The sequence below is a fragment of the Cydia strobilella genome, chromosome 3 (assembly GCF_947568885.1).
Source record: "Cydia strobilella chromosome 3, ilCydStro3.1, whole genome shotgun sequence".
NCBI lineage: Eukaryota > Metazoa > Arthropoda > Insecta > Lepidoptera > Tortricidae > Cydia > Cydia strobilella.
Genome location: NC_086043.1, coordinates 17,923,700 through 17,949,408, shown reverse-complemented (window position 1 = coordinate 17,949,408; position 25,709 = coordinate 17,923,700). Strand labels below are relative to the sequence as shown.

Sequence of the window (25,709 nt, the reverse complement as noted above, 5' to 3'; positions counted from 1 at the left end):
CATTATTAAGTGGCATAAACTCATGTTAGGCTATTGTCGGACATGACATAAGATCAGGTTTTTATGAACTTCAAAGATATGAGATAAGACCTGTGCGGTGTACTCAACTGCTCACCTTGAGTGTGGAATGTTGCAATTCACCGATTTGTTTGCGGAGGCAGAGGCCATTCAGGAGCATTCTACTAGACTAGAGTGTACTACTGTATTATGAACGCTTATTTTTCCATTTTTCTACGAATGGTAAAAGAAAAAAAAGTTTTGGCATTTTAAATTAGATTGTATGCCAGCACCATCAAGCAATGGATAAGACTAAAACCTGCTTCCTAGCATTTCTAGTGAGTAAGAATAGCGTAGCGAGATTCTGGTGTAATGATCCTGAAGCACTTTTAATGACATGGGCAGCACTTGTGTGGCCAACCTGGCTAACCGAAATACTTCATTTTTAGAAAACTCTTATTTTCAAAAGTCCTCCTTGATCTTTAGCGGCCAGCTACTAAGTTATACCCGACTGAGAAAGTAAAAAGTGCCCGGACTGCCTACATATTACCAATAAAATAAAAAAACATAGAATGCATTTCCACAAGAACTCGAAGGAATCCTAAGATTCCTAAGCCAATTAAAGACTAACTCCCGGTAATGGGAAAGCAGGACGCTTACGGAAGACGTATAAATGTTGGCCTTAATAAATTCCCCGACTTGTGTTAAAGGAATAACTTGGTAAAAGTTTGAAAAGATGTTCATTGGTAAAACATAAAAGTTATTTCGACCGATATTATTTTGGGAAACTCAAAAGTTATATAGATATTTTTATTGAGTATAAACTAAGCACACCTATACATTGGTACCATCTTACTTACCGACGATTTATTCCCTATACCAAGCTATGTGTGTTCAGTAATATAAAAGAGAACATTATTTAACCTACACTCTGGTATCCTGCAGTGGTAACACAGTATGAATAATAATATATACATATGTACTCTGTTTTTACTGCTCAATAGTGTAATTATAAGCGACAAGTATTACATAATACATGATTTACTATGAACTCCACAAAAACCAAACCTGTCATCATGTCAGTTCCAATCGGCACTCATACAGGTTCTCAGCCTCATCATAAGTTAAAAAAAACTCTGATCAATTCAGAGAAGTAGCAACAAAACATTCAATGCGTAATGGAAGAGGCAGTACGTGCTTTCAATGTTGCATTACCCACTAAACAGATTCAGTTAAACTCGCCCTCTTGACTCTAGAAAACAAGAAACAGGAAGTGTATTTGAAAGGTCCGAGAAACAAAGCACTACTTAGTTTTCTGTTCGTGTCGCTTTTTAACATTCCTATTTTTGTGATGCCAGCCAGACAAACAAAGGAATGCTGGAAGAAGTTTACAACTAAAGAACCACTGTTTCGTTGAGGAAATTCTGAGAGAAATATGACAGACAGTAAAAATTATAAGTCGTCTAATTTGTCTACGCTTTAAACAGCAATAAAAACAGGTATTTTATGTTTATTCTGTTTATACATTACTGTTGTAGTTGTAGCCGTCTCTAAATTGGCTTTAAAGCCCAGCATTTTAATATCATGGCATGTATGCATCGCGTTTGCGTCGTAAATTTTACTGTTGATTTAAAGCATTCAATTACAGAGGAAGAAAATGTTATTTTGGACTGATTAGCTTGATGTCTGATGATGAGATTTCTGACCGGATTTGTTTAAATTAAGTGGTGTTGATTGAGCTTCAACGTTTTGAGGGTTAATTTTATAAGCGTTCCTTAATTACCATGTGCAATCTATTTGTGGAACTGTGATTATTTGTGTTTGACTCTCTCAACATGCCGAAGATGGAATGTGTGGGAATTCGTTTTAAATTTTAAAACAGTAAAAACATGTGAATTCTTTTTTAAGGAATATAATTTCAAACAGATTCGTTTGATGTGTTAGTTAAATTGTTAGCAAAATATATAGAAATATCAGGTGAAAGACAGGCAAGCTGAACTGAATTACTGAATTACCTTCTAATAAGCTAGAGTCTTCATAAGTACACCCATGAATTACACGTTAATAAGATTTATCAGTAATTGATGGCGAGATACGCCTACGTAATATCAGTTGAGCCTACCACGTCCAGTCCTGTCACTTCGCCTTGATGCCAGCATTCCACTGAGCGGGAAGCTTCTGTTCCTAGGCTTGGCCAGTATTCTACACGCCTATAATTACCATAATAAAAACGCGCGATTGATTACTACTTATTAAATAAACTTTATTAAATACCGAAGGAGAGCAGTAAAGAGCTTTATGTCAAATTGAACCGGAGCAAACAAAACGGATACCGAATCTTCTTCTTTGTCGGTCCCTCATTACTGAGGATCGTGACCACTTGGTTTTACAGCTCCTGTTTTTTGTCTCCATCCGAATATCCGTTTGCCTTATTGTAACGATAACGATTTTAAAGTGTAAAGGCATTTAGCATTCTCTACAACTACAACATCAACAAGACCTAAAACAATTTAATGTTACAAGACCTTGACATAGAGATGACGTTTGTTTTTTGTCGTGACGGCAGAACCTGCACTGCAGGTATTTAGGTTGTTGATTCCTTAACTGAAGTCCACTGCAATGTTTAGATACAGCATTTAGCTTATTATAATTTAACAAAAATACATTATTTCGTCTAAGGGTACTATTAAAAGTTATGGCAACTGTGCACATTTGTTGCAAATGCTTCAAAATAAATTACAACCAATACGGGGTGAAATAACCATTGTTTTGACAACTTAGGTAAGTGTTCCTTATAATGATTAGTGTTGTGAAAGGTGACCTATAATTTTAACAATTTAATGAATATGACCTCTATTATCTTTGATTGACCTATGCTCCTCACCTTCGCCCCTTTATTAATAAAGTGAAATTAATAGCGATTGTCGTCCCAAATGACGTAATTTATAGAGGCAATTATTATGTTCCTTGAACTAAAACATTTAATCATCTCGGTACCCAGCTTTGTTCGGCACAAAGTTAAGCTTAATATTTACTACGTTTCTTGCTTGATGTCAGGGGAAAGCAAACTTTCCTAAAAATGAAACCTAGTTAAGTAGATTGATTTTTGTCTTAGTAAACAATTAGCATTTAGCAGTTACTCTCCATAATTCCTTAGCTCCGATTACGCAATCATACTCGTATTTACAAATAACCTAAATTGTCCTAAATCATGGACACACATACATTCTATTGTATGTGTGTGTGGTATGCGTAACTCTTCCGCAACTTTGCTTTAGGCAAAGGTAAAAGAATCGAAAGCTTATCTTTACGCTGCACCTTTACCAGGCGGGATTTCTTCACTACTCGAGACGAGACTCAAATAAGAAAGCCATGATACACTTATATGTAGTACCCGGGTCGTTAACTTTTATTACATTGTCCACAAAGAAGACCTTTTTCTTAAATGTGTTTGAGCCATTACTAAATGGCATGGAATTTTGTTTGGATGTTTTTTATGGCAACATACCTACCAGACAAAGCTCTCTTAAACAGGCAGGATGCCTTATGACTGCTACCTCGGATCAATATGGTGTCCAATTAATCCAACTTATTATATAGGTATACGGATCTCTTACCAAACCACATGAGGTCTCTCCTTATTTGGGCGAGAATATGACGAAATTGCGATATATGACGAAACCTCTACAACTTGGATATAAGTATGTTTAACCATGTAGGTATAGGTTCAGTTCTCGTATACTTACAGAAATATACTGAAACTTTTTTTTTTTATTATATGTTGAAATTTGTAGAAAATGCTGCGTTACTTATAATGTGTTTCGAAGTTTTCCATCTACTGCCTGTGACTACCTACTTTTAGTAAGGTGTGGTAAGGTCCTTTCATTCCTTGCGACATTTTTTGTGTCCGTAATAAAATAATCCCGAATATCCCAAGCCGCAAATTGAGTAAAAACGTGCAACAGCAAAATGATAGATAGCTCATGGTGATAGATACGGGGGTCATGAACTTTCCATATATAACAGTCCCAACTTTATTCAATTGGATTGGTTGCACAACGAGGTTGACGAGCCTGACCACGAATAATGCCCATAATTTGACAGAGATGACACAACGAATGGGTATAGTGTACCCGACAGGGAAGTATACTTTATTTGTGACGTTTTCAACCAAAAGGTACCACATTGTCGCTTGTCGATAAGGTTGATTTCAAATTAAAGCTATATGGGAATAGCGCCTTATTGACAACCGACAATAGGTACCCTTTTGATTGAGAATAGCACATTTTATTGTTTAACCAATAGCAAAGACAATGTTCAATACAAGAACTGAGTCGTTGATTTGTTGTGTCAGTTTATATTTAATAGCGTGCGTAGTGCCGTGCTTCTTGCTAAGCTGATTTACTATTTTAAAAGACAATAATAATGAATAATGTCTCATGGTTTATTTAATGGTAGATAAAAGGTTTTATTGAAATGTTTTCTCTGGGACTTACGACAGTTCAATCAAACTCGCGATAAACAATGTATTCGGTTTTAAAATTACTAACACAGTAATTACAAGTACTTAGTTAATAGAATAAAAGAGATGTTCAATTTATTCGCGACTTATTTCAGTATTTACTCTGTAGCAATCTTTATGTTACCTATACGAGTACTTTATTTATTATTTTACCTTTTTTAGTGTGGACTTTTTTAATGTATGAATTAATAACATTTTAGTATAACAGTATCAAACCTACAGTTATTTATAGATGAAATGCGCCATTTTCAACCAAAAGGGTACTTATTGTCGCTTGTCATTAAGGCGCTATATCCTGGTACCTTTTGGTTGAAAACGTCGCAAATAATAACAGTTTATAGGGACATTTACGTGATTTACGAAAAATAACCTGCATGGTATAAGAGCGAATAAACTCATCGGGTCCGATTCGCCGCGTTCGAAACAGAAACGCACACATTAGCCAGGTATTAGCGACAAATTACGGACTTATAACATATATACGTACAATTAATCGGATCACGAATACGGTCACGGATATTGCGCGGCCCATGCCTGTCATAATAGTTATGAGTAACTTTCACTAAACACTATCATTGTCAAAATATGGCCGGCATTATAGTACGCGAAATATGGGCGCGTAGATTACCTTTCTAGCAGTCCGCATTGTACGAAAATTCGAGATGACCGCACGAACCTAATGCGACTCAGCACTCGGTTACATCTCACTCCATTGTAAAGGTTGTTGGTTGAAACCACACTAGCTACACATTCGAGACATACCCGAGATGAACATTTAGAAATTAGAATACTTAGGTCTTATGCAACAACTTTTTAACTTTCACCCCAGCCCCGACATCGAGGGAAGAAAATGTCTTCGATGATAGACATTTTTTTAGTTGTAGACGCACACAACTGGCTGGCAAACTAAGTTCGCATGGAAGAGCCTACGATTGATGACCGCCGGTGGTCTTAAATGCGCTTTCCATTAGGTACTCGTAATTGATTATTGTGTGGGTGCTATACGATACGAGTAGCTACTTATGTGTTTCATATGGAAGAGGACCGCGCGCGCGCAATATTTTATTGCTACTTTCTTCCGTGGCTTGTGATCGTGGAGAGGTCATTTGTAATTGGTGCCTATTTTGTTTAATAATAATTTTAGTTACTTAAAGGTAAGCTGGAAGAGATCCCTTAAGGGGATCAGTTCACCTTTATACACATTTACTGTATTCTCTCTGTGTTATGTAGGTACTTGTTTTGTGTAATAAAGTGTTTATACACTACTATGTACTACTTTATTTCTCTTAGACCGTAGTTTTTTGTAAAGCCGGATGCTGTAAAGTGGTAGAGTTCGTAAACAATGAAGTACGAGGCGTATAAAAAAGCCAGGACGCGGGTGGGTTTCAAGAACAGCTGCGAAACTTTGCTTTTGCGTTAACTGTCATAGTGCGCCATGTCGGGAACCATATGTGGTTGTATTGTATGTGTTACATGGCCGTGTTTGGTTGGGTTAATAAAGAGCTGATGCTGAATTTCTTTAACAAAAATATTGTTCTATAGTTTTCTATAGCGAGGAATATTGTCAACGCAAGGAAAAAAAATTAGTTATCAATTATACAGGCGTTAGAGGTATGAGCTTTTAATTACCTTGTTTGTTTAGCGTGTAACAATAAATGCAGCCCCAATAAGATGAATTATATGTATATCAATATAATACCTACTTATTCATGATCCTTCCAAGGAAATTTACTTATATATGAATAGGTATATTCTTGTGGTACCTAAAATGAAAAATTTATATTGTATACAAAAAGTTCGCTCTCAAATGCTACCAATTGTCATCTTAATAGGAAAGGTTTTTTATTACTCTAACATCAGATATTTACGCGTTACGTTACGTATGTTTTGAAAAGATGTGTCCCGCCGAGTTTGTTGCCGGTTCCATATTGGGATACCCTCCTACAATTTAGGAGGGAATTAAATCTTCTCGGGTCCGTGGTGTAGGGTTGGAGCCGGCGTAGTTTTTTTTATCGCGTATATATATATATATATCTTTACTTGAAAATAATTGTAGTGTATAACTAGCCTTATGAACCGATTTTGCATGTACAACCAGCCTTAAAGTTTATAGTCTATGATTGTTCATTATTTTAGTATGTGGGTATTTTTGCACTTTGTAATTTTTCCTCAGTCACCCGTTGACCACGAACGCTGTAAAGGGTTCGAAACGTCGGGATGTATTATAAATTCAATATACGCGATATAATCCGTTTTCATAGTTTTATTTCATATTTACGCATTATTAAGTGGCATAAACTCATGTTAGGCTATTGTCGGACATGACATAAGATCAGGTTTTTATGAACTTCAAAGATATGAGATAAGACCTGTGCGGTGTACTCAACTGCTCACCTTGAGTGTGGAATGTTGCAATTCACCGATTTGTTTGCGGAGGCAGAGGCCATTCAGGAGCATTCTACTAGACTAGAGTGTACTACTGTATTATGAACGCTTATTTTTCCATTTTTCTACGAATGGTAAAAGAAAAAAAAGTTTTGGCATTTTAAATTAGATTGTATGCCAGCACCATCAAGCAATGGATAAGACTAAAACCTGCTTCCTAGCATTTCTAGTGAGTAAGAATAGCGTAGCGAGATTCTGGTGTAATGATCCTGAAGCACTTTTAATGACATGGGCAGCACTTGTGTGGCCAACCTGGCTAACCGAAATACTTCATTTTTAGAAAACTCTTATTTTCAAAAGTCCTCCTTGATCTTTAGCGGCCAGCTACTAAGTTATACCCGACTGAGAAAGTAAAAAGTGCCCGGACTGCCTACATATTACCAATAAAATAAAAAAACATAGAATGCATTTCCACAAGAACTCGAAGGAATCCTAAGATTCCTAAGCCAATTAAAGACTAACTCCCGGTAATGGGAAAGCAGGACGCTTACGGAAGACGTATAAATGTTGGCCTTAATAAATTCCCCGACTTGTGTTAAAGGAATAACTTGGTAAAAGTTTGAAAAGATGTTCATTGGTAAAACATAAAAGTTATTTCGACCGATATTATTTTGGGAAACTCAAAAGTTATATAGATATTTTTATTGAGTATAAACTAAGCACACCTATACATTGGTACCATCTTACTTACCGACGATTTATTCCCTATACCAAGCTATGTGTGTTCAGTAATATAAAAGAGAACATTATTTAACCTACACTCTGGTATCCTGCAGTGGTAACACAGTATGAATAATAATATATACATATGTACTCTGTTTTTACTGCTCAATAGTGTAATTATAAGCGACAAGTATTACATAATACATGATTTACTATGAACTCCACAAAAACCAAACCTGTCATCATGTCAGTTCCAATCGGCACTCATACAGGTTCTCAGCCTCATCATAAGTTAAAAAAAACTCTGATCAATTCAGAGAAGTAGCAACAAAACATTCAATGCGTAATGGAAGAGGCAGTACGTGCTTTCAATGTTGCATTACCCACTAAACAGATTCAGTTAAACTCGCCCTCTTGACTCTAGAAAACAAGAAACAGGAAGTGTATTTGAAAGGTCCGAGAAACAAAGCACTACTTAGTTTTCTGTTCGTGTCGCTTTTTAACATTCCTATTTTTGTGATGCCAGCCAGACAAACAAAGGAATGCTGGAAGAAGTTTACAACTAAAGAACCACTGTTTCGTTGAGGAAATTCTGAGAGAAATATGACAGACAGTAAAAATTATAAGTCGTCTAATTTGTCTACGCTTTAAACAGCAATAAAAACAGGTATTTTATGTTTATTCTGTTTATACATTACTGTTGTAGTTGTAGCCGTCTCTAAATTGGCTTTAAAGCCCAGCATTTTAATATCATGGCATGTATGCATCGCGTTTGCGTCGTAAATTTTACTGTTGATTTAAAGCATTCAATTACAGAGGAAGAAAATGTTATTTTGGACTGATTAGCTTGATGTCTGATGATGAGATTTCTGACCGGATTTGTTTAAATTAAGTGGTGTTGATTGAGCTTCAACGTTTTGAGGGTTAATTTTATAAGCGTTCCTTAATTACCATGTGCAATCTATTTGTGGAACTGTGATTATTTGTGTTTGACTCTCTCAACATGCCGAAGATGGAATGTGTGGGAATTCGTTTTAAATTTTAAAACAGTAAAAACATGTGAATTCTTTTTTAAGGAATATAATTTCAAACAGATTCGTTTGATGTGTTAGTTAAATTGTTAGCAAAATATATAGAAATATCAGGTGAAAGACAGGCAAGCTGAACTGAATTACTGAATTACCTTCTAATAAGCTAGAGTCTTCATAAGTACACCCATGAATTACACGTTAATAAGATTTATCAGTAATTGATGGCGAGATACGCCTACGTAATATCAGTTGAGCCTACCACGTCCAGTCCTGTCACTTCGCCTTGATGCCAGCATTCCACTGAGCGGGAAGCTTCTGTTCCTAGGCTTGGCCAGTATTCTACACGCCTATAATTACCATAATAAAAACGCGCGATTGATTACTACTTATTAAATAAACTTTATTAAATACCGAAGGAGAGCAGTAAAGAGCTTTATGTCAAATTGAACCGGAGCAAACAAAACGGATACCGAATCTTCTTCTTTGTCGGTCCCTCATTACTGAGGATCGTGACCACTTGGTTTTACAGCTCCTGTTTTTTGTCTCCATCCGAATATCCGTTTGCCTTATTGTAACGATAACGATTTTAAAGTGTAAAGGCATTTAGCATTCTCTACAACTACAACATCAACAAGACCTAAAACAATTTAATGTTACAAGACCTTGACATAGAGATGACGTTTGTTTTTTGTCGTGACGGCAGAACCTGCACTGCAGGTATTTAGGTTGTTGATTCCTTAACTGAAGTCCACTGCAATGTTTAGATACAGCATTTAGCTTATTATAATTTAACAAAAATACATTATTTCGTCTAAGGGTACTATTAAAAGTTATGGCAACTGTGCACATTTGTTGCAAATGCTTCAAAATAAATTACAACCAATACGGGGTGAAATAACCATTGTTTTGACAACTTAGGTAAGTGTTCCTTATAATGATTAGTGTTGTGAAAGGTGACCTATAATTTTAACAATTTAATGAATATGACCTCTATTATCTTTGATTGACCTATGCTCCTCACCTTCGCCCCTTTATTAATAAAGTGAAATTAATAGCGATTGTCGTCCCAAATGACGTAATTTATAGAGGCAATTATTATGTTCCTTGAACTAAAACATTTAATCATCTCGGTACCCAGCTTTGTTCGGCACAAAGTTAAGCTTAATATTTACTACGTTTCTTGCTTGATGTCAGGGGAAAGCAAACTTTCCTAAAAATGAAACCTAGTTAAGTAGATTGATTTTTGTCTTAGTAAACAATTAGCATTTAGCAGTTACTCTCCATAATTCCTTAGCTCCGATTACGCAATCATACTCGTATTTACAAATAACCTAAATTGTCCTAAATCATGGACACACATACATTCTATTGTATGTGTGTGTGGTATGCGTAACTCTTCCGCAACTTTGCTTTAGGCAAAGGTAAAAGAATCGAAAGCTTATCTTTACGCTGCACCTTTACCAGGCGGGATTTCTTCACTACTCGAGACGAGACTCAAATAAGAAAGCCATGATACACTTATATGTAGTACCCGGGTCGTTAACTTTTATTACATTGTCCACAAAGAAGACCTTTTTCTTAAATGTGTTTGAGCCATTACTAAATGGCATGGAATTTTGTTTGGATGTTTTTTATGGCAACATACCTACCAGACAAAGCTCTCTTAAACAGGCAGGATGCCTTATGACTGCTACCTCGGATCAATATGGTGTCCAATTAATCCAACTTATTACGGATCTCTTACGAAACCACATGAGGTCTCTCCTTATTTGGGCGAGAATATGACGAAATTGCGATATATGACGAAACATCTACAACTTGGATATAAGTATGTTTAACCATGTAGGTATAGGTTCAGTTCTCGTATACTTACAGAAATATACTGAAACTTTTCATTTTTCAATTATATGTTGAAATTTGTAGAAAATGCTGCGTTACTTATAATGTGTTTCGAAGTTTTCCATCTACTGCCTGTGACTACCTACTTTTAGTAAGGTCCTTTCATTCCTTGCGACATTTTTTGTGTCCGTAATAAAATAATCCCGAATATCCCAAGCCGCAAATTGAGTAAAACGTGCAACAGCAAAATGATAGATAGCTCATGGTGATAGATACGGGGGTCATGACCTTTCCATATATAAAAGTCTGACCACGAATAATGCCCGTAATTTGACAGAGATGACACAACGAACGGGTATAGTGTACCCGACAGGGAAGTATACTTTATTTGTGACGTTTTCAACCAAAAGGTACCACATTGTCGCTTGTCGATAAGGTTGATTTCAAATTAAAGCTATATGGGAATAGCGCCTTATTGACAACCGACAATAGGTACCCTTTTGATTGAGAATGGCACATTTTATTGTTTAACCAATAGCAAAGACAATGTTCAATACAAGAACTGAGTCGTTGATTTGTTGTGTCAGTTTCTATTTAATAGCGTGCGTAGTGCCGTGCTTCTTGCTAAGCTGATTTACTATTTTAAAAGACAATAATAATAAATAATGTCTCATGGTTTATTTAACGGTAGATAAAAGGTTTTATTGAAATGTTTTCTCTGGGACTTACGACAGTTCAATCAAACTCGCGATAAACAATGTATTCGGTTTTAAAATTACTAACACAGTAATTACAAGTACTTAGTTAATAGAATAAAAGAGATGTTCAATTTATTCGCGACTTATTTCAGTATTTACTCTGTAGCAATCTTTATGTTATACGGGTACTTTATTTATTATTTTTCCCCTCACTAGCTCGGAAAGTTGTCGTTTATCCTTCAATACAAGCGGGGAAAAACGCGTTTTATCCACTAGTGGGGAAAGTAATTTGACCTTGGATGGAGCGTGTTTAAGTAGCTTGACAGATAACAAAACGTAAAACGCTCATGATAATGGTTCGTTCGATATTAATTATCATTAAATAAATGGTTTGAGAATCTAATAAAAAATACCAAATTTAGCTTTATTGAATGATTTTAAGTCATAAACCTTAAAATTCCATAAGAAGTTTGTTTTTTTATAATGATCTTAAATATAATTCTGAACGCACAAGTTGAGTCGATGCAATTTCAAAACGCATCGTTGACATTTCATACATCAGAAATGTCAACATTGTCAACAATTTTTTTACTTAAAACCTTTTTCACCGGCTCGCGTAAAAATACACAACTTCCAGAGTTTTCTGTTATAATATCGTAAAGAAATGAGTGATTCCAGTGATGAAGATGATCTAACGCCTGTGGATGTTGCACTTTCCTCGCTATAGTGAGGTGAAAAGTTTTGTGTTACACACGGGCGCAAATGTATTTTACTTCTCGTGTGTTGAAACACTCGCGGGTAAAATACAACTTTGCACCCTTGTATAACAAATAACTATTACCTTTTTTAGTGTGGACTATGAACCAATAACATTTTTAGTATAACAGTATCAAACCTACAGTTATTTATAGATGAAATGCGCCATTTTCAACCAAAAGGGTACTTATTGTCGCTTGTCATTAAGGCGCTATATCCTGGTACCTTTTGGTTGAAAACGTCGCAAATAATAACAGTTTATAGGGACATTTACGAAAAATAACCTGCATGGTATAAGAGCGAATACTCATCGGGTCCGATTCGCCGCGTTCGAAACAGAAACGCACACATTAGCCAGGTATTAGCGACAAATTACGGACTTAACATATATACGTACAATTAATCGGATCACGAATACGGTCACGGATATTGCGCGGCCCATGCCTGTCATAATAGTTATGAGTAACTTTCACTGAACACTATCATTGTCAAAATATGGCCGGCATTATAATACGCGAAATATGGGCGCGTAGATTACCTTTCTAGCAGTCCGCATTGTACGAAAATTCGAGATGACCGCACGTACCTAATGCGACTCAGCACTCGGTTACATCCCACTCCATTGTGAAGGTTGTTGGTTGAAACCACACTAGCTACACATTCGAGACATACCCGAGATGAACATTTAGAAATTAGAATACTTAGGTCTTATGCAACAACTTTTTAACTTTCACCCCAGCCCCGACATCTAGGGAAGAAAATGTCTTCCATGATAGACATTTTTTAGTTGTAGACGCACACAACTGGCTGGCAAACTAAGTTCGCATGGAAGAGCCTACGATTGATGACCGCCGGTGGTCTTAAATGCGCTTTCCATTAGGTACTCGTAATTGATTATTGTGTGGGTGCTATACGATACGAGTAGCTACTTATGTGTTTCATATGGAAGAGGACCGCGCGCGCGCAATATTTTATTGCTACTTTCTTCCGTGGCTTGTGATCGTGGAGAGGTCATTTGTAATTGGTGCCTATTTTGTTTAATAATAATTTTAGTTACTTAAAGGTAAGCTGGAAGAGATCCCTTAAGGGGATAAGTTCGCCTTTACACACATTAGTACACATTTACTGTATTCTCTCTGTGTTATGTACTTATTTTGTGCAATAAACTGTTTACTACTACTACTACTAATAATAACTTTAATACGACAAATTACATGCTATTAAGGGACATCGTAAAAAGGATAAGTTAGCAATAACAATAACCCACAATCCACATAAAAATGCAAATCTGAGAGTTTCTTTAGATAACATTGGGAATATGTACATTCGTATTTCCAAGATCAAATTGCAATGTTTTCAATTATTTTTCTAATATTCGTAAGTTTATTTGTGTAATGTGGCATTCAGCGTATCGTTTAGCTAAGTTTATTTGATGGCTATAGGAAATAGTTTCATGCAAGCGAACTTTCACTCAAAATCACCCATTTAACATTTAATGCCATGACTCCCATTTAATGTAATTATATTAATATATACTATATATATACATATATATAGATTTGCATGCATATCTACATCATACATAGGTATCGTCAGGTGACTAAAACATAAATAAACAGAAATCAACCTTTTTTTAGTACTAATACGGTTTACTATCGCTATGGACGGTGGTAATTAGTGAGTTTCAATTGTCACCTGACGATATGATGTCAATTGAGTATTGTATTTTAGGGAAAGTCTCTTTATTTAAACAATATTTAAAACAATAAAGTATATAGGTACCTACTCCTTTAAACAAAGACGCTACGATGAAACTAACTAAAGCTTGAGTGTTAACAAAGTACTCGTATGTATAAAGATCTGGGTGTGTAAACTCGCTCGACCTTTGATGCACTTGCTGACCTCAGGGTTCTATGTAATTGCAGAGGCACTCCCACGGCTCTGCTGTATGCAGAAATGATCCACTATTGAGAATGACAGGTTACTGGTCAAGTACACAGGGGGCCTATTTGACTCAACAAATTGACGTCATGACGTGGCTATGGCATGGCTACTTTAGGGAAAATTAAGAAAAGTGGACATATCGTAGCCAAGTCACGTCAGATATTATATTGTTTTTTTTTCTGTTTTTGTTTTTGCTATTTTTTTTATATTCCCTTTTTTAAACATCTTTTTTCTTTCATTGTATTGTCCTGTGTATGTGTGCTTTATGGAATAAATGTCTTTCTTTCTTCTTTCTTTCTATTGAGTCAAATAGGACCCCACATAACAGTAGCAGTGTAATGCATTATGATAGAAATGGTTTGCCGATTTACCACTTAACTAATAATATGTAATCATAGACTAGGTATTTCGTAGGCGCATTTATTGTGTTGAAAGTAAATAGTAATAGTTATACTACATATATTGACTTTGAAAAACTTCCTGGTGCAACATTATGCAACAGTATGGGCGATAATTATATTCAGTGCAGGGAATGCAACCGGTAAATATTTAGTATGAGAAGTACTAGTAATGTACCCGTTTAACAGTATTTGTATACGATTTTTACCGGTTTGTATTCCTTATTTCAGTGGTATATTAAAAAAAATTACAATGTATCAAATTGCGTAAAAAATAAATAGGTAGGCACCTAAAAAACTATTGAACTCGACTCGCCACGTCTGAGTATTTTAAAGCTGTTGCTAAATAAATTAAAAACAGTATTAATTATGGCATCAAAAGTGGTAAACAGCTTGAACTTTCATTTATGCAATCAAATCGATGGTACCGATAAACATACCTAAAGTAAACAGTAACATGATATTGAGTACAGCCGCTGTGCCAAATTCTTATTTGACTTCGATCCTTTTACACCGCTGGCGGACGTTTGAAATATCAGACCGAATTGGGCAAATAAATGGATCAAATTCATTAAGCTAAGAGAGTTTATCTTTTTATTTACTACCTAGATTAGGCACAAACATTCCCTGTTGGCGTGTTTCGTAGAAGTTTTATTTATTACTTAAATACATATTAATGTTAGATAAATAATAGGTATATATATATGATATATTTATTTTTATATCACATTAAACCTAAGTTTTATTTGAGTTAACTTCATACACCGGTAATGGAGAATTTCCTGGGGACCTTTACGTTTTTGCGTAGAAAGAAAGTTATGTATATCATATCATATCATCATTTATTCAGTAATAGTCATACATTGTCATTTATATATACAATTCCCATTAATGAGCTAAGGATAATATAGAATTAAATAAAGCTTAACATGTCAATTTACATAAAGGTGGCTCATATTTTATAAAATGTTCATATTTTATATGAGTAAAAAATAAAATAATAATAATTACTAATATTCAGGCCTCATTGTTCACATTAATAAACTCATTTATGGTGTAATAGGCCTTCCGAATCAATAAAAGCGCGAGGTACAGCCGGCAAATAGGTAATGACGGCTAAAGTGGTCAAATATATCGGTACACATCCTTATTTCAATAGTCACTAATGTGTGTTACGATATAATTGGCCCCTTTGTCCGTCACTTCACTATCTATTTGATACTGACTATACCTACTGAGTACTTTTATATTTTCTGTTTGAAGGTTTATCAGAGTCGTTGAATTAATACAATACAATACTCTTTATTGCACACCTCACATAGTTTACAATAAATGTACAGTCTTCGTTTTTTTAAATCTTCGTTTGCAACCGCAACATCTCTGAGATCGTAATATATTAAGGTGCATTATATATCTTATTAATTGCAATTTACTATGGTCAACTATGGTGAAGTATGGTGCATATTTTATTAAATGCCACGGTTTATCATGAGTTTTCATTATAATAAACAGTACCCAGTTTCTGACACTTTCATCCTAATATGACCTCTATTTGCTTAAGCATTTTTCGGGAAATAAATGATACCGAAATATCCAAAACATATAAGTAAGACAAAAAAGGTCAATTTTCAAACATCGATCGCGGTTAAAAGGTGGCCGCGGTCAAAACATTTCCGATAACCCAAGGACCCTACTCTGTTCAGGCCTTTTATTCAAATTTTCTGCCAATTTGGACAATTATATTGCGTGCTCGTGTTATCGTGTGATGTAGTGCTTTATTTTACCGCTTTCCAAACCATCGGATTAGATTTTTGGGTCGCTCTCATACACGACACACGACATAATTGTGTGCTCGTTATGAGCGCTTGACTCGTAATCTGCACTTGTCCTGAAAACTGTAGTGCGATTTAATAAAAATAAAAGAGATATAAAGTTAATCAAGATGTGTTTTTTTGTCGTCTATTAATTTTAATTTATAGTTTGGCTATAAAGGCGACAAACAGGACAACCTGATGTTTATTAAGTTTAAGGTGTCAAACATTGGGTCGTTTATCTTACAGACTACAGTAAGACAAACCATGATCGCTTTACGCCTAATGCAATACCGATGCCAAACACTTTTACGCAAAGTTACTATTATATGTCAGGAGTGTTAGCAATAACTTCATTCGATGTTTACCTACGTGTATCTGATAACAACAGCGTACGTGAAGAAAGCTAGAAACCTAATAACAATTCAATCAATCATATACCACGCAGTTAAGGGCCTCACAGCCCTAAATATCAATAGAAAGCGCCACCAATGCATATTGCTTTGTTACATGTACGTATCTTAAAGTGCAGGTGACCATTTACAAAAGCAAGGTAAAGCATAACCAGAATAGGAAGAAAGTTGCGTTGACTCCGCGTATACGACCCCAGCTTTCTAACAGATTATAACCTTTTTGCGTTTATATTACACGGGAGATATGGCTAGTTCATAAGCCTGTGAGTGACACGCTACGTCTTTAACCGATGACTATTTCCATGCTTTCTTTTGTCGATCACTGTAACTAATCTTGGCTTTGACAAAGTTCTTGACAAATGAATAGCTCATTTCAAGAGTTGTTTATACCTATACTTGTTCATTGATTTTGTTTTGCCGTTGTTTAAATAACATGATTTAGTGTTCCATTGTCGCAAAATTCAATTAAAACAGCCGTATCAGGAACTGGGTCAAACGTTGTTTCATACGTTTGCGCAGAAAATACGCTAACGAACGGTGAAAATAATAAATTATTTCAGAAACTCGTGACCACAAACGAAATAGGGACAGTAACACAAACGAAGTTATTTAGGGTTGTTATCGAGTGACACGGGTCACACGAGCTCTGAAGAGCCTACACAGGCAACTTTAAATAGCTTGTTAGGATATTCCCGGTAATCATTATCCTTTTTACTCAACTTTTCATTTCGTCTGGATTTTCCATTTTCGAGAACGGCTGGACCGGTTTTTTAATTCATTTCAAATGGTCTCTTTGTCATCAGATCGGAAACTGAAGAAATTTAAAGAAGGTACCTAGTTACCTTTGTGATTGGGTAATTTTGTATGTGTGATACCTACTTGCAAAAAAACGATGCAACGCGAGTGTTCAAGCCTAGCTCATATCATTTAAATATTAATACATACTCAGAATCACTTGCATACGACATTCACAACTTTCAACCTCACTTAATTACAGTAGTTAAGTAGTATGCGAGTCGCGTCCCCGTACAACTTGCCACTTGCATACAAATACAACGGCGCGGCGGCAGAAAGCCGTCGCACCAGATCTAGCCATAAGGGCTAGATCTGGTGCACATGGATAGGGCCGTTTAGATCTGCGATAATGTTTTTACGAGCGACGTTATAGGGACGAAAGTATGATTAAGTAAGTACTTAATGAAGTAGCATGTTACCGGCTAGAGATTTTTACATCAGAGACCCTACCGCGAAAAACGAAATTCGTTATCTGCCTCTATGTAGGTATAAGTTATCTATCGCTCGCACATGCAAGAGCGAGGCAGAATATCGTTTTTTGATTTTTATACATACTTTATTATACAGCCGAAGCGTTCGCGGAAGGACAGTAACTAAACATCAAAGTATACAACGTCCCAATTTATTCCCGTGCCCTGATGATGTCTCAATATCCGTTATGAGTTCCTGGTCACGCATTATTTCGTATGTGAGTTCATCAGAGAGTTTTTGCGCACAGCAGTGGATCCGAACCCGAAGCTATTGTTGCGAAACTGTCGCCCCGTGCATTATTGTTGATATTATGTCATAACGGTCACGACGCTATAGTAGCTAAGGGAGTACGTGGAAGTTTAATATCTGCTATTAAAATCTTAATCAGATAGATGACAGCTATGAACCGTGGAAATAGCAGCAAAATGAGCTTTATAGAGTCGTGAAGTACCTATGACCTACCTAATCTGATTTTGGTTAATCTGGTGGGTTCTAAAACATGGTATGAATATTTACACATTATTCATAAATTGGCCATGCAATTTTGCAGCTTGGTGTGCCGGTGTGCCTCCAGCATGCCTTTGTATAAAATGAAGGACTTTGAGATTATAATGCTAGTTTAAGTGACCTGAGTATTATAAACCAGCATGTAAGGCATAGCACAGGCCGCGCGGGCTTAGCAGCAATACTACCTACCTATAAAATACAGCAAACTTCGCCATGGATACCAATAATTCGATCTATATCTTTAGTAATGGATGGGTTAGCAAGAGGTCCTTAAAGGAGGTAAAAGTTTATCCTTTAAATGCGTCGCCTCGCCTCACGTGAAACCTTTCCCTAAAATGCTCTCTGTAGTAAGCGAATGACAATTTTTAAATTTGTTCCCTATATTTAATCTGGAAATTTTACCTGTGTGTTGACAACAGGCACGGTGGTCGGAGGCACGGACTGCACGGGCCGCGCAGGCTTGGCTGCCGCACGCTGAAGGCTCGCTCGCTTCACTGTAGCCATTAGCCACACGTCTTCTACCCTTTGGGCCACCTGGGGACAATTTTTTTGTGAAATGGAATTCAAAAGTGGTAGCCAGAAAAACGGGAGGATTATGGAATCCAGACATTTTTGCACGACTAGGTCACTACGTCAAATAAACTCCAAATTTCCATAACTCTAGTACCTACTACAAATACTCAAAGAATTTTACAGTAACGAATGACTTAGATTTTGATACTATGCAGCTAAGATATTCGGCTGATAAATGCTTCGTATTCGCGGATAACTCTCATTAAACCAGAAATAACTTCGTCGATTCGCGGTTCAATTCATAGAAGTGGCGACAGATGAATGACTGAGTGGATAGAAGCGTGGTACCTGTGCTACTAGCGCCTTGGTCTCCTGCGTGGCGGACTGCAGCAGCGCCTCGCGGAACAGGTCGGGCGCGCTGAGGCCGAAGCCCTGCGCGTCTTCTAAAAGCTTGTCCACGGCGATAAGGCCGCCCTCGCCGGCCAGGATCTCCACGCCGGACGCGCACCAGTCGTTGGCCTGGTGAAATACGTTTCGGTGGTGACAATACGTTTTAATTATATTACATTTCCCTAGGCCAAAGAGTTTCATATATACTTAGAAAAGAGTTGTAAAGAAAAAATATTGCATCAAATGCAACATGCTGAGCTGTATCCATAGAGCTGAAGGGATCCTACACCGTATTGCGGCGGGATTAGGTCCATAGGTGTTCTATACTGCTTGTTGAACAATATTGTGTTTACATAGTTGAGGGGTATCTTGCACCTTATTACAAATGCATAAGGTCTATAATAAATCATTGAGCAAGTTACCTTGTCTATCCTGTCCATAAGTTCCCTGGCCTTATTTAGCAGCTGCGTCCGTTTCTGTATCTTGTCAGCGAGCAACGCACTGGTGCGGCGCAGTTCCTCGCACTTGGACTCTATGTGGTCTACTGAACTTAGAGGGTCCTGCATTAGCTTCTCTCCTGCAAGAAAAGAGTTTTTGAGTAAAACAAATAAACAAATTACGTGATGTGTGTACGTTATGTTGTGTGTGTGTGTTCCTCAACATTACTTCAGAAATTTGTCACTTATAATCTCATCACTAAATAGATCACTTGATGAGTAAATAAAATAAATTTGTGTAAGCTATAAAACTCTACATAATTTTGCGCAATAAACGGAGTTTTATGATTTGACTACGTACGTGTTTCACGTACATAGTCAAATCATACATAATACTCGTACATACTCTTGCTAAACGTACAATTATAGATATACGATACACTTAGGTCATTTCAGAGTCACATACAGTCAAGACCTAGCTAAAGGGGCCCACCCATTACCAGTCCGCCGGACGATATCGGCCTGTCAGTTGTTCGGAACTGTCATTTTTTTGTTCTAACTGACAGGCTGATATCGTCCGGCGGACTGATAATGGGTGGGTGGACCCCTTTAGACAACGAATCTTTTTATATGGGAATTTCTATACAAAAAAACGTCGTTATTCTTTTGATTTGAGTGTAACTCCCACGTATTGTTGTGTGCACATATGTAAAAATAATTAATATTCCCGTACCGTCGTCTATAACGGATGCAGCAGTATCTAGATCACAGTTGCAAAGTTTCTCGAAATCAATAGCCTCTTGAATTAAACTTTCCACTCTACTCGCCGTTTCTCCAACCTCGGTCATGTCACACGCTGCCTTCAGATGATTGTCTAAAGTAGCCTGAACAACAAACAAAACATAATACATAAAAATATGTACTACGTACAAAATAACTCTACCCTTCGTATGTCTAAGCACTGATCAGTGCGCATATATTTAAATCCATTGCTTAATACAGTTAATACAATACCATCAATAATATTTTTCACTTATTTCTGGCATTTTAAGTCCTAGACCTTAGTCTAAATAAATTTAAAACTATAAAAATAAGGCTTTCAAAAACCGGTAAAAACCGAAAAGAAAAAAAAATAGTAAAATGTCATTAAAATGTGCACAATAAAGAACCTTATGATATTTATGAAACTGGCCAGTGCCAATTAAAAACTTTTTAAAATGCCATTAGATCTCTCGGAAAAAAAATAACATAACCTGAAAATAAAATATTGATCAGAAACGTAAAATATGCGTTAATTAATTTATAAGTGAAATTAACGTAAATTAATTATTATATCGAAAATGACGATCGACATGGTGTGTAATTTTCGAAAATGCCGCAAATCATTAACAAATCAAGCTTGGGTGACAACGTGTTCGCATGCATTTTGTACTGAGCATGGAAAAAGCGAATTCAAGAGAAATATTGAAAATTCCTTGAATTGTCCGGCTTGCGGCAATGAGTTGCGAGACAAATTTGATGTTATACAAGCGGATCTACGTCCTTCAGAGACTTTTAAGTCAATCGTCTTAGCAGGTATGCGACCAGATACTATCATGGATATAGCTATGAGAGCAATGTCATTTTGGTCATACCAAGTTGAACAGGAAACTCTGTACCAAGAAAGCTTGGCAAAGCATATGCGAGAAAAACTCAAATGCTCGGAAGAAATCAATACGCTAAATGTGCAAAAATTAAAGGCCGAATTGGAAACATGCAAACGAAAGATTTCATCGTTACAAGCAGAATTTCATAAGAAGAACAAACAGGCAGAGGAGCTGAAAGCTAATATAGAGGACAAAAACCGTAAAATCCAGAAATTAACTTATCAATTGGATACCAAGAAGCGCAAAGACATACGGGTTGATAATTTTGAAAGTAGTAACAATCATGAGAAATGCATGGATATTTCAGATTTAGTGGTGAACAGAGCGGTGTCGACGTCGGATGCGTTCGTGTTTCGGCCGTCGAAGGACTCTGACGATTCACATCGCATATGCACTCCAAAGACGCCCATGTTTGACTTTCGCCACCGCGAACGCAATAAACCTCAATCGCATTTTACTTTCAGACCATTACCTCCATAGTTTAAGGCGTGTTTGTTTATTAGAATCTGTTAGAAGTAAGTAATAAACAACTTAAATTAACATACCTGCATTTGTTTAAAATTTAATAAAAATGTCCTAAATTGAAGCCAGTGGTTTAATTTTGTGGAATGTTTTTGCCAAAAATTGTCGAATTGTTTTTCAGTCTCTTCTAGTTGTACTAGTAACCTGTAAATAAAGATACGATTAGAATTTTGAAATGGATGCATTTCTTTAGGTAGCTAATAGGTACTAAAATTTATTTGCAACAAATAAGTCCCTATCAGCCGGGGACGCCGGGGATCAACAATAAACGGCATAGGTATACCAAATCCGAGTACTTTAGCTAGGGATTGATTGAAAGCTATAGTGTCATTCACGATAACGTGCAGATTTGTCAAATTTAACTTTTAATAGCATGATAATACGAACTTACGAACCAAAGCACGCGTCGTCGTGAATGAACTTATCAGTCTATAGATGGCGAGGTTCTGTAATATTCTGTATAGTAATAAAAATGCTGTTTTTTTTTTAGAATAATCTGGGGTCTTATTGAATAATGACCCCAGAGTCATGCAGTTTTCTTTAATTAGTAATGAAATGCCTTAAGAATATTACAGTTTGTTTAGTTTACGAATTGACCGATAGATGGCGCTGTTCGTGTAGTGAAATTCCTAAATCGCGCTATCAAGATTTTTCCTGGGATAATGACCCCAACTAGTACAAAATTTGTTGAGTTTACTTATTGAATGATAGATGGCGTTGTTCCGTGTAGAGAAAATCCTGAATCGCGCTATCAAGATTTTTACTGGGATAATGACCCCGGACTCATACAGAATTAATTTAGTTTACTACTTTAATTTAATAACAGATGGCGCTATTCCGTGTAGTGAAAATCACGCTATCAAGATCCTTTTAGTAAAAAATTTGGGCGATAGATGGCGCTGTTCCGTCCATGCAGTAAAAATCCTGAATCGCCTTATCAAGATTTTCCCTGGGATAACGACCCCAGACTTAAGACATTTTGTTAAGTTTACGAAGTACAAGCTAGGTAGATACTAGATAGCGGCTAGCGCTGTTGTATGCTAGACACAATGTAAATTCTGATTTCCGAAAAAAAATCGTTTTTGAAATTTGTTAAGACTGAATGGTTACATGTTTACCAATTATGTGGCTTTAGTGAAGAAGGGTACACGTCCCAGATGAAAAAGGGTATAAGTTATAGTTGGTCAAGCAAATCTTGTCAGTAAATAGGAACAAAGAAAACTATACTCATCCTTTTCTTTTGGGTGCTAGTGCTAGTGTAAGACAAAGATAGTATGATTCTCTCTGTCTATGTTTGAAATGAGACAGTCCCTTGACAAACTATACCTACTTGTACCCTTTTTCGCTAACGCCACCGATATGTGTACAGGATAAATATATACCAACCTCTCAACAGCGGCCACATGACTTATAATATTACTAATAAACGTTAGATTTGGTTTCCTCATCTGCGTCAGCAGCTCCTCGCCTTGCGTGGTCGCCGCCGCCAGTTCCGTCTTCAACTCTTTATACCTGAAATGCGAATACACCTTGTAAGTAAGTTGTAATGGCAGGGGTGCGAAACTCCTTCTTTCAGGTATTCTCGGCTCCGTTCGGCTCAGCATTCCTCCGAACAATTATTAGGGTTGACACAACTTGACGTCCCTTTGCGTGCACGACCACAGATAAGATAATGATTTGAATTTTGACAACCCTAAATAGCCGAAAGAGATAGTGCCATATTTCTAATGAAAGGGACAGCATGATTCCTCCCCACAGACAATAAAAGTAGTTATTCTTCCCTGAACCGCTGTCAAACTTCGGTTTTGTCATGAATCTACCTATAGTATAACATGGATCGGTCATGAGGGGTGGGGCGAAATGACCGAACGGGATAGTCTTATGTATCTTTCAGTAGTAGTGACAGAGAGCAATATATTACTTTTTGTCTTTGTCATAGTTTCACTTTCCACCGCTGCCACAACCGAAATGAGGGCCAAAGAGTATAATAGTATATGTATAGTAAAAGAGAGCCAACTCGCGAGTAAATGTCAAAAAACGTCTACACAAACGGCCCCAAGCGGATACTGAATCAACTAACCTTTACGTATGTGTGCGTGGCACACATGCATACTAATAAAAACTATGGCGCCTTTTTCCTTGGCCGTTTACAGTGAACTACAATGAGGTTTCCATTATTTCACCTTATTGCAAAGCAATCACGTGAAAAATGAATACACCTCATTGTAGTGCACTGTACACGGTCAAGGAAAAAGGCGCCAATATGTAATGTAATACCTATTCACATTCAGTGACGATTTTATAAACGATTTACTATACCAGTCTTTTATAAATGGTATCACGAAATAATATTTTAGTCGCAAAAGTAAAAACACGATGTGTAAAAATGTCGTTTATTTTTCATTACTTGCATGCATAACAAACCAAAAGATATTTTCTACGGGTAGCACTTATAGTAAATTAGTTCGAAATAATATAAATCCACTATTAAAACTGGGACGTAAATAATGTAACTAGTTAGCACAAGCCACGAAGCATTGACGCGTTTCGGAGTAATATTGTTTTAATTCGCAAAGTCGAAGAGGCGAAATCGTTTTTTTCTCCCAGGCGCACTCATTTTCAACAATTTATAGTGATTATACTTAAATTATTAATAAAAATTCAAAAATTTTAAATTTTCTGTTTGACTTTTATAGTTTTGTGGCGAACCTCTTTGGTCGGCTTACGTCCGCCTGCGAACGCAGGCCCTCAGAATAATGACTAAAGCAAAGAAGCCGGGCAAAAATAAAAGCTTGGTAAAAGATATCGTATTCACAACACGTTATTACTTTTTGTCTATGAGTGAGTGAGACAACAATCCGCAAGTTCTTTCGTTTTTTTCAGTATTGTCATAAGATAAACTGAGGGAAATGTCAAATGGTCCTATGTGGTTCTATAATATAATCCAGCCAAATAAAATATATGTTCGTTATTTCACAGGTAGGTGTCAACTGTAACAACTTGACATAGTCGTATTATTTTAGTTGAAATATTTCGGGATGTTTCAGCGGTCATCTTGGTTTATTTTAATTATATTTTTGCTATTCCTGAAAGATTGTTGGAATACGTGCTGAGTTTTTATTTGTAATGGTTTGAAGTTCCCTTTGTGATAATGTCTTGTGTGATCGAGGGCTGTAAATCGCATACAGGAAGAAAAGAAAATACGCACGAACCGATAACCTTTAATCGGTGAGTTTTGTTCAATTTTGAAGAAATTTATTTATAGGACCTGACCCTAAACATAGAAATCGATATGTTGTTTATGTAATTATTACTTGCATTCAAGTCTATATAGATTTTTGCATATATTTTCGAACTTTTCTGCTAAGTATGAAAGGTTATATTTTTGGCATAGTGATGTATCGACCTCAGATCAATAACCTATCGACATTTACAGCTTTCTTATAGTTTGGCCCAGGACTGTCTCATTTTAATTGATGAGTACAGTCAAGGGCATAAATATATATACATTCCCAGTCTCAAAAATATGTGTACGCTCAGACAATAAAATCGTGTTCACATATTTTTAAGCCATTTGTCTGGATCGATATTTTTGCCTTCGACTGTACCTATAGTTTTCTTTGTTCTTACTTACTGACAGATTGTGTTTGCCAGACTATAGTTTAATACTAAAAACCGGTCAAGTGCGGGTCGGACGCGCGCACCAAGGGGACCGTACTTTTTAGTATTTGTTGTTATAGCGGCAACAGAAATACATCATCTGTGAAAATTTCAACTGTCTAGCTATCACGATTCATGAGATACAGCCTGGTGACAGACAGACGGACAGCGAAGTATTAGTAATAGGGTCCCGTTTTTACCCTTTGGGTACGGAACCCTAATAAAAAAGACATTAATGATCATTGATGAAT

General features: G+C 36.4%; 2 protein-coding genes across 10 annotated transcripts in view; one reads left to right on the top strand and one right to left on the bottom strand.

Moving 5' to 3' along the window:
* Positions 1-25,709, bottom strand: part of LOC134755979 (guanine nucleotide exchange factor DBS-like) — a 129,142-nt gene that overhangs the window by 54,092 nt on the left and 49,341 nt on the right. For all 9 annotated transcript variants that reach the window (XR_010129091.1, XR_010129092.1, XM_063692707.1 and 6 more), the window contains exons 6-11: positions 23,185-23,310; positions 21,822-21,942; positions 20,364-20,514; positions 19,616-19,770; positions 19,152-19,322; positions 18,693-18,824 (exon numbers count right to left, since the gene is read on the bottom strand). Coding sequence is in view for 7 of the 9 variants with exons in the window: in XM_063692707.1 (XP_063548777.1) it covers positions 18,693-18,824; positions 19,152-19,322; positions 19,616-19,770; positions 20,364-20,514; positions 21,822-21,942; positions 23,185-23,310 (856 nt within the window). In the remaining 2 variants the exon portion in view is untranslated. The remainder of the gene's footprint in view (positions 1-18,692; positions 18,825-19,151; positions 19,323-19,615; positions 19,771-20,363; positions 20,515-21,821; positions 21,943-23,184; positions 23,311-25,709) is intronic.
* LOC134756016 (E3 ubiquitin-protein ligase CCNB1IP1-like) lies at positions 20,933-21,778 on the top strand. Its single transcript, XM_063692786.1, has one exon. The coding sequence runs from the start codon at positions 20,971-20,973 to the stop codon at positions 21,754-21,756; it is 786 nt and encodes a 261-aa protein (XP_063548856.1). The 5' UTR covers positions 20,933-20,970; the 3' UTR covers positions 21,757-21,778.

Bases quoted from the DNA above. Each gene is read 5' to 3' on its own strand.
- LOC134756016 (XM_063692786.1), top strand. From the start codon at position 20,971: ATGACGATCGACATGGTGTGTAATTTTCGAAAATGCCGCAAATCATTA.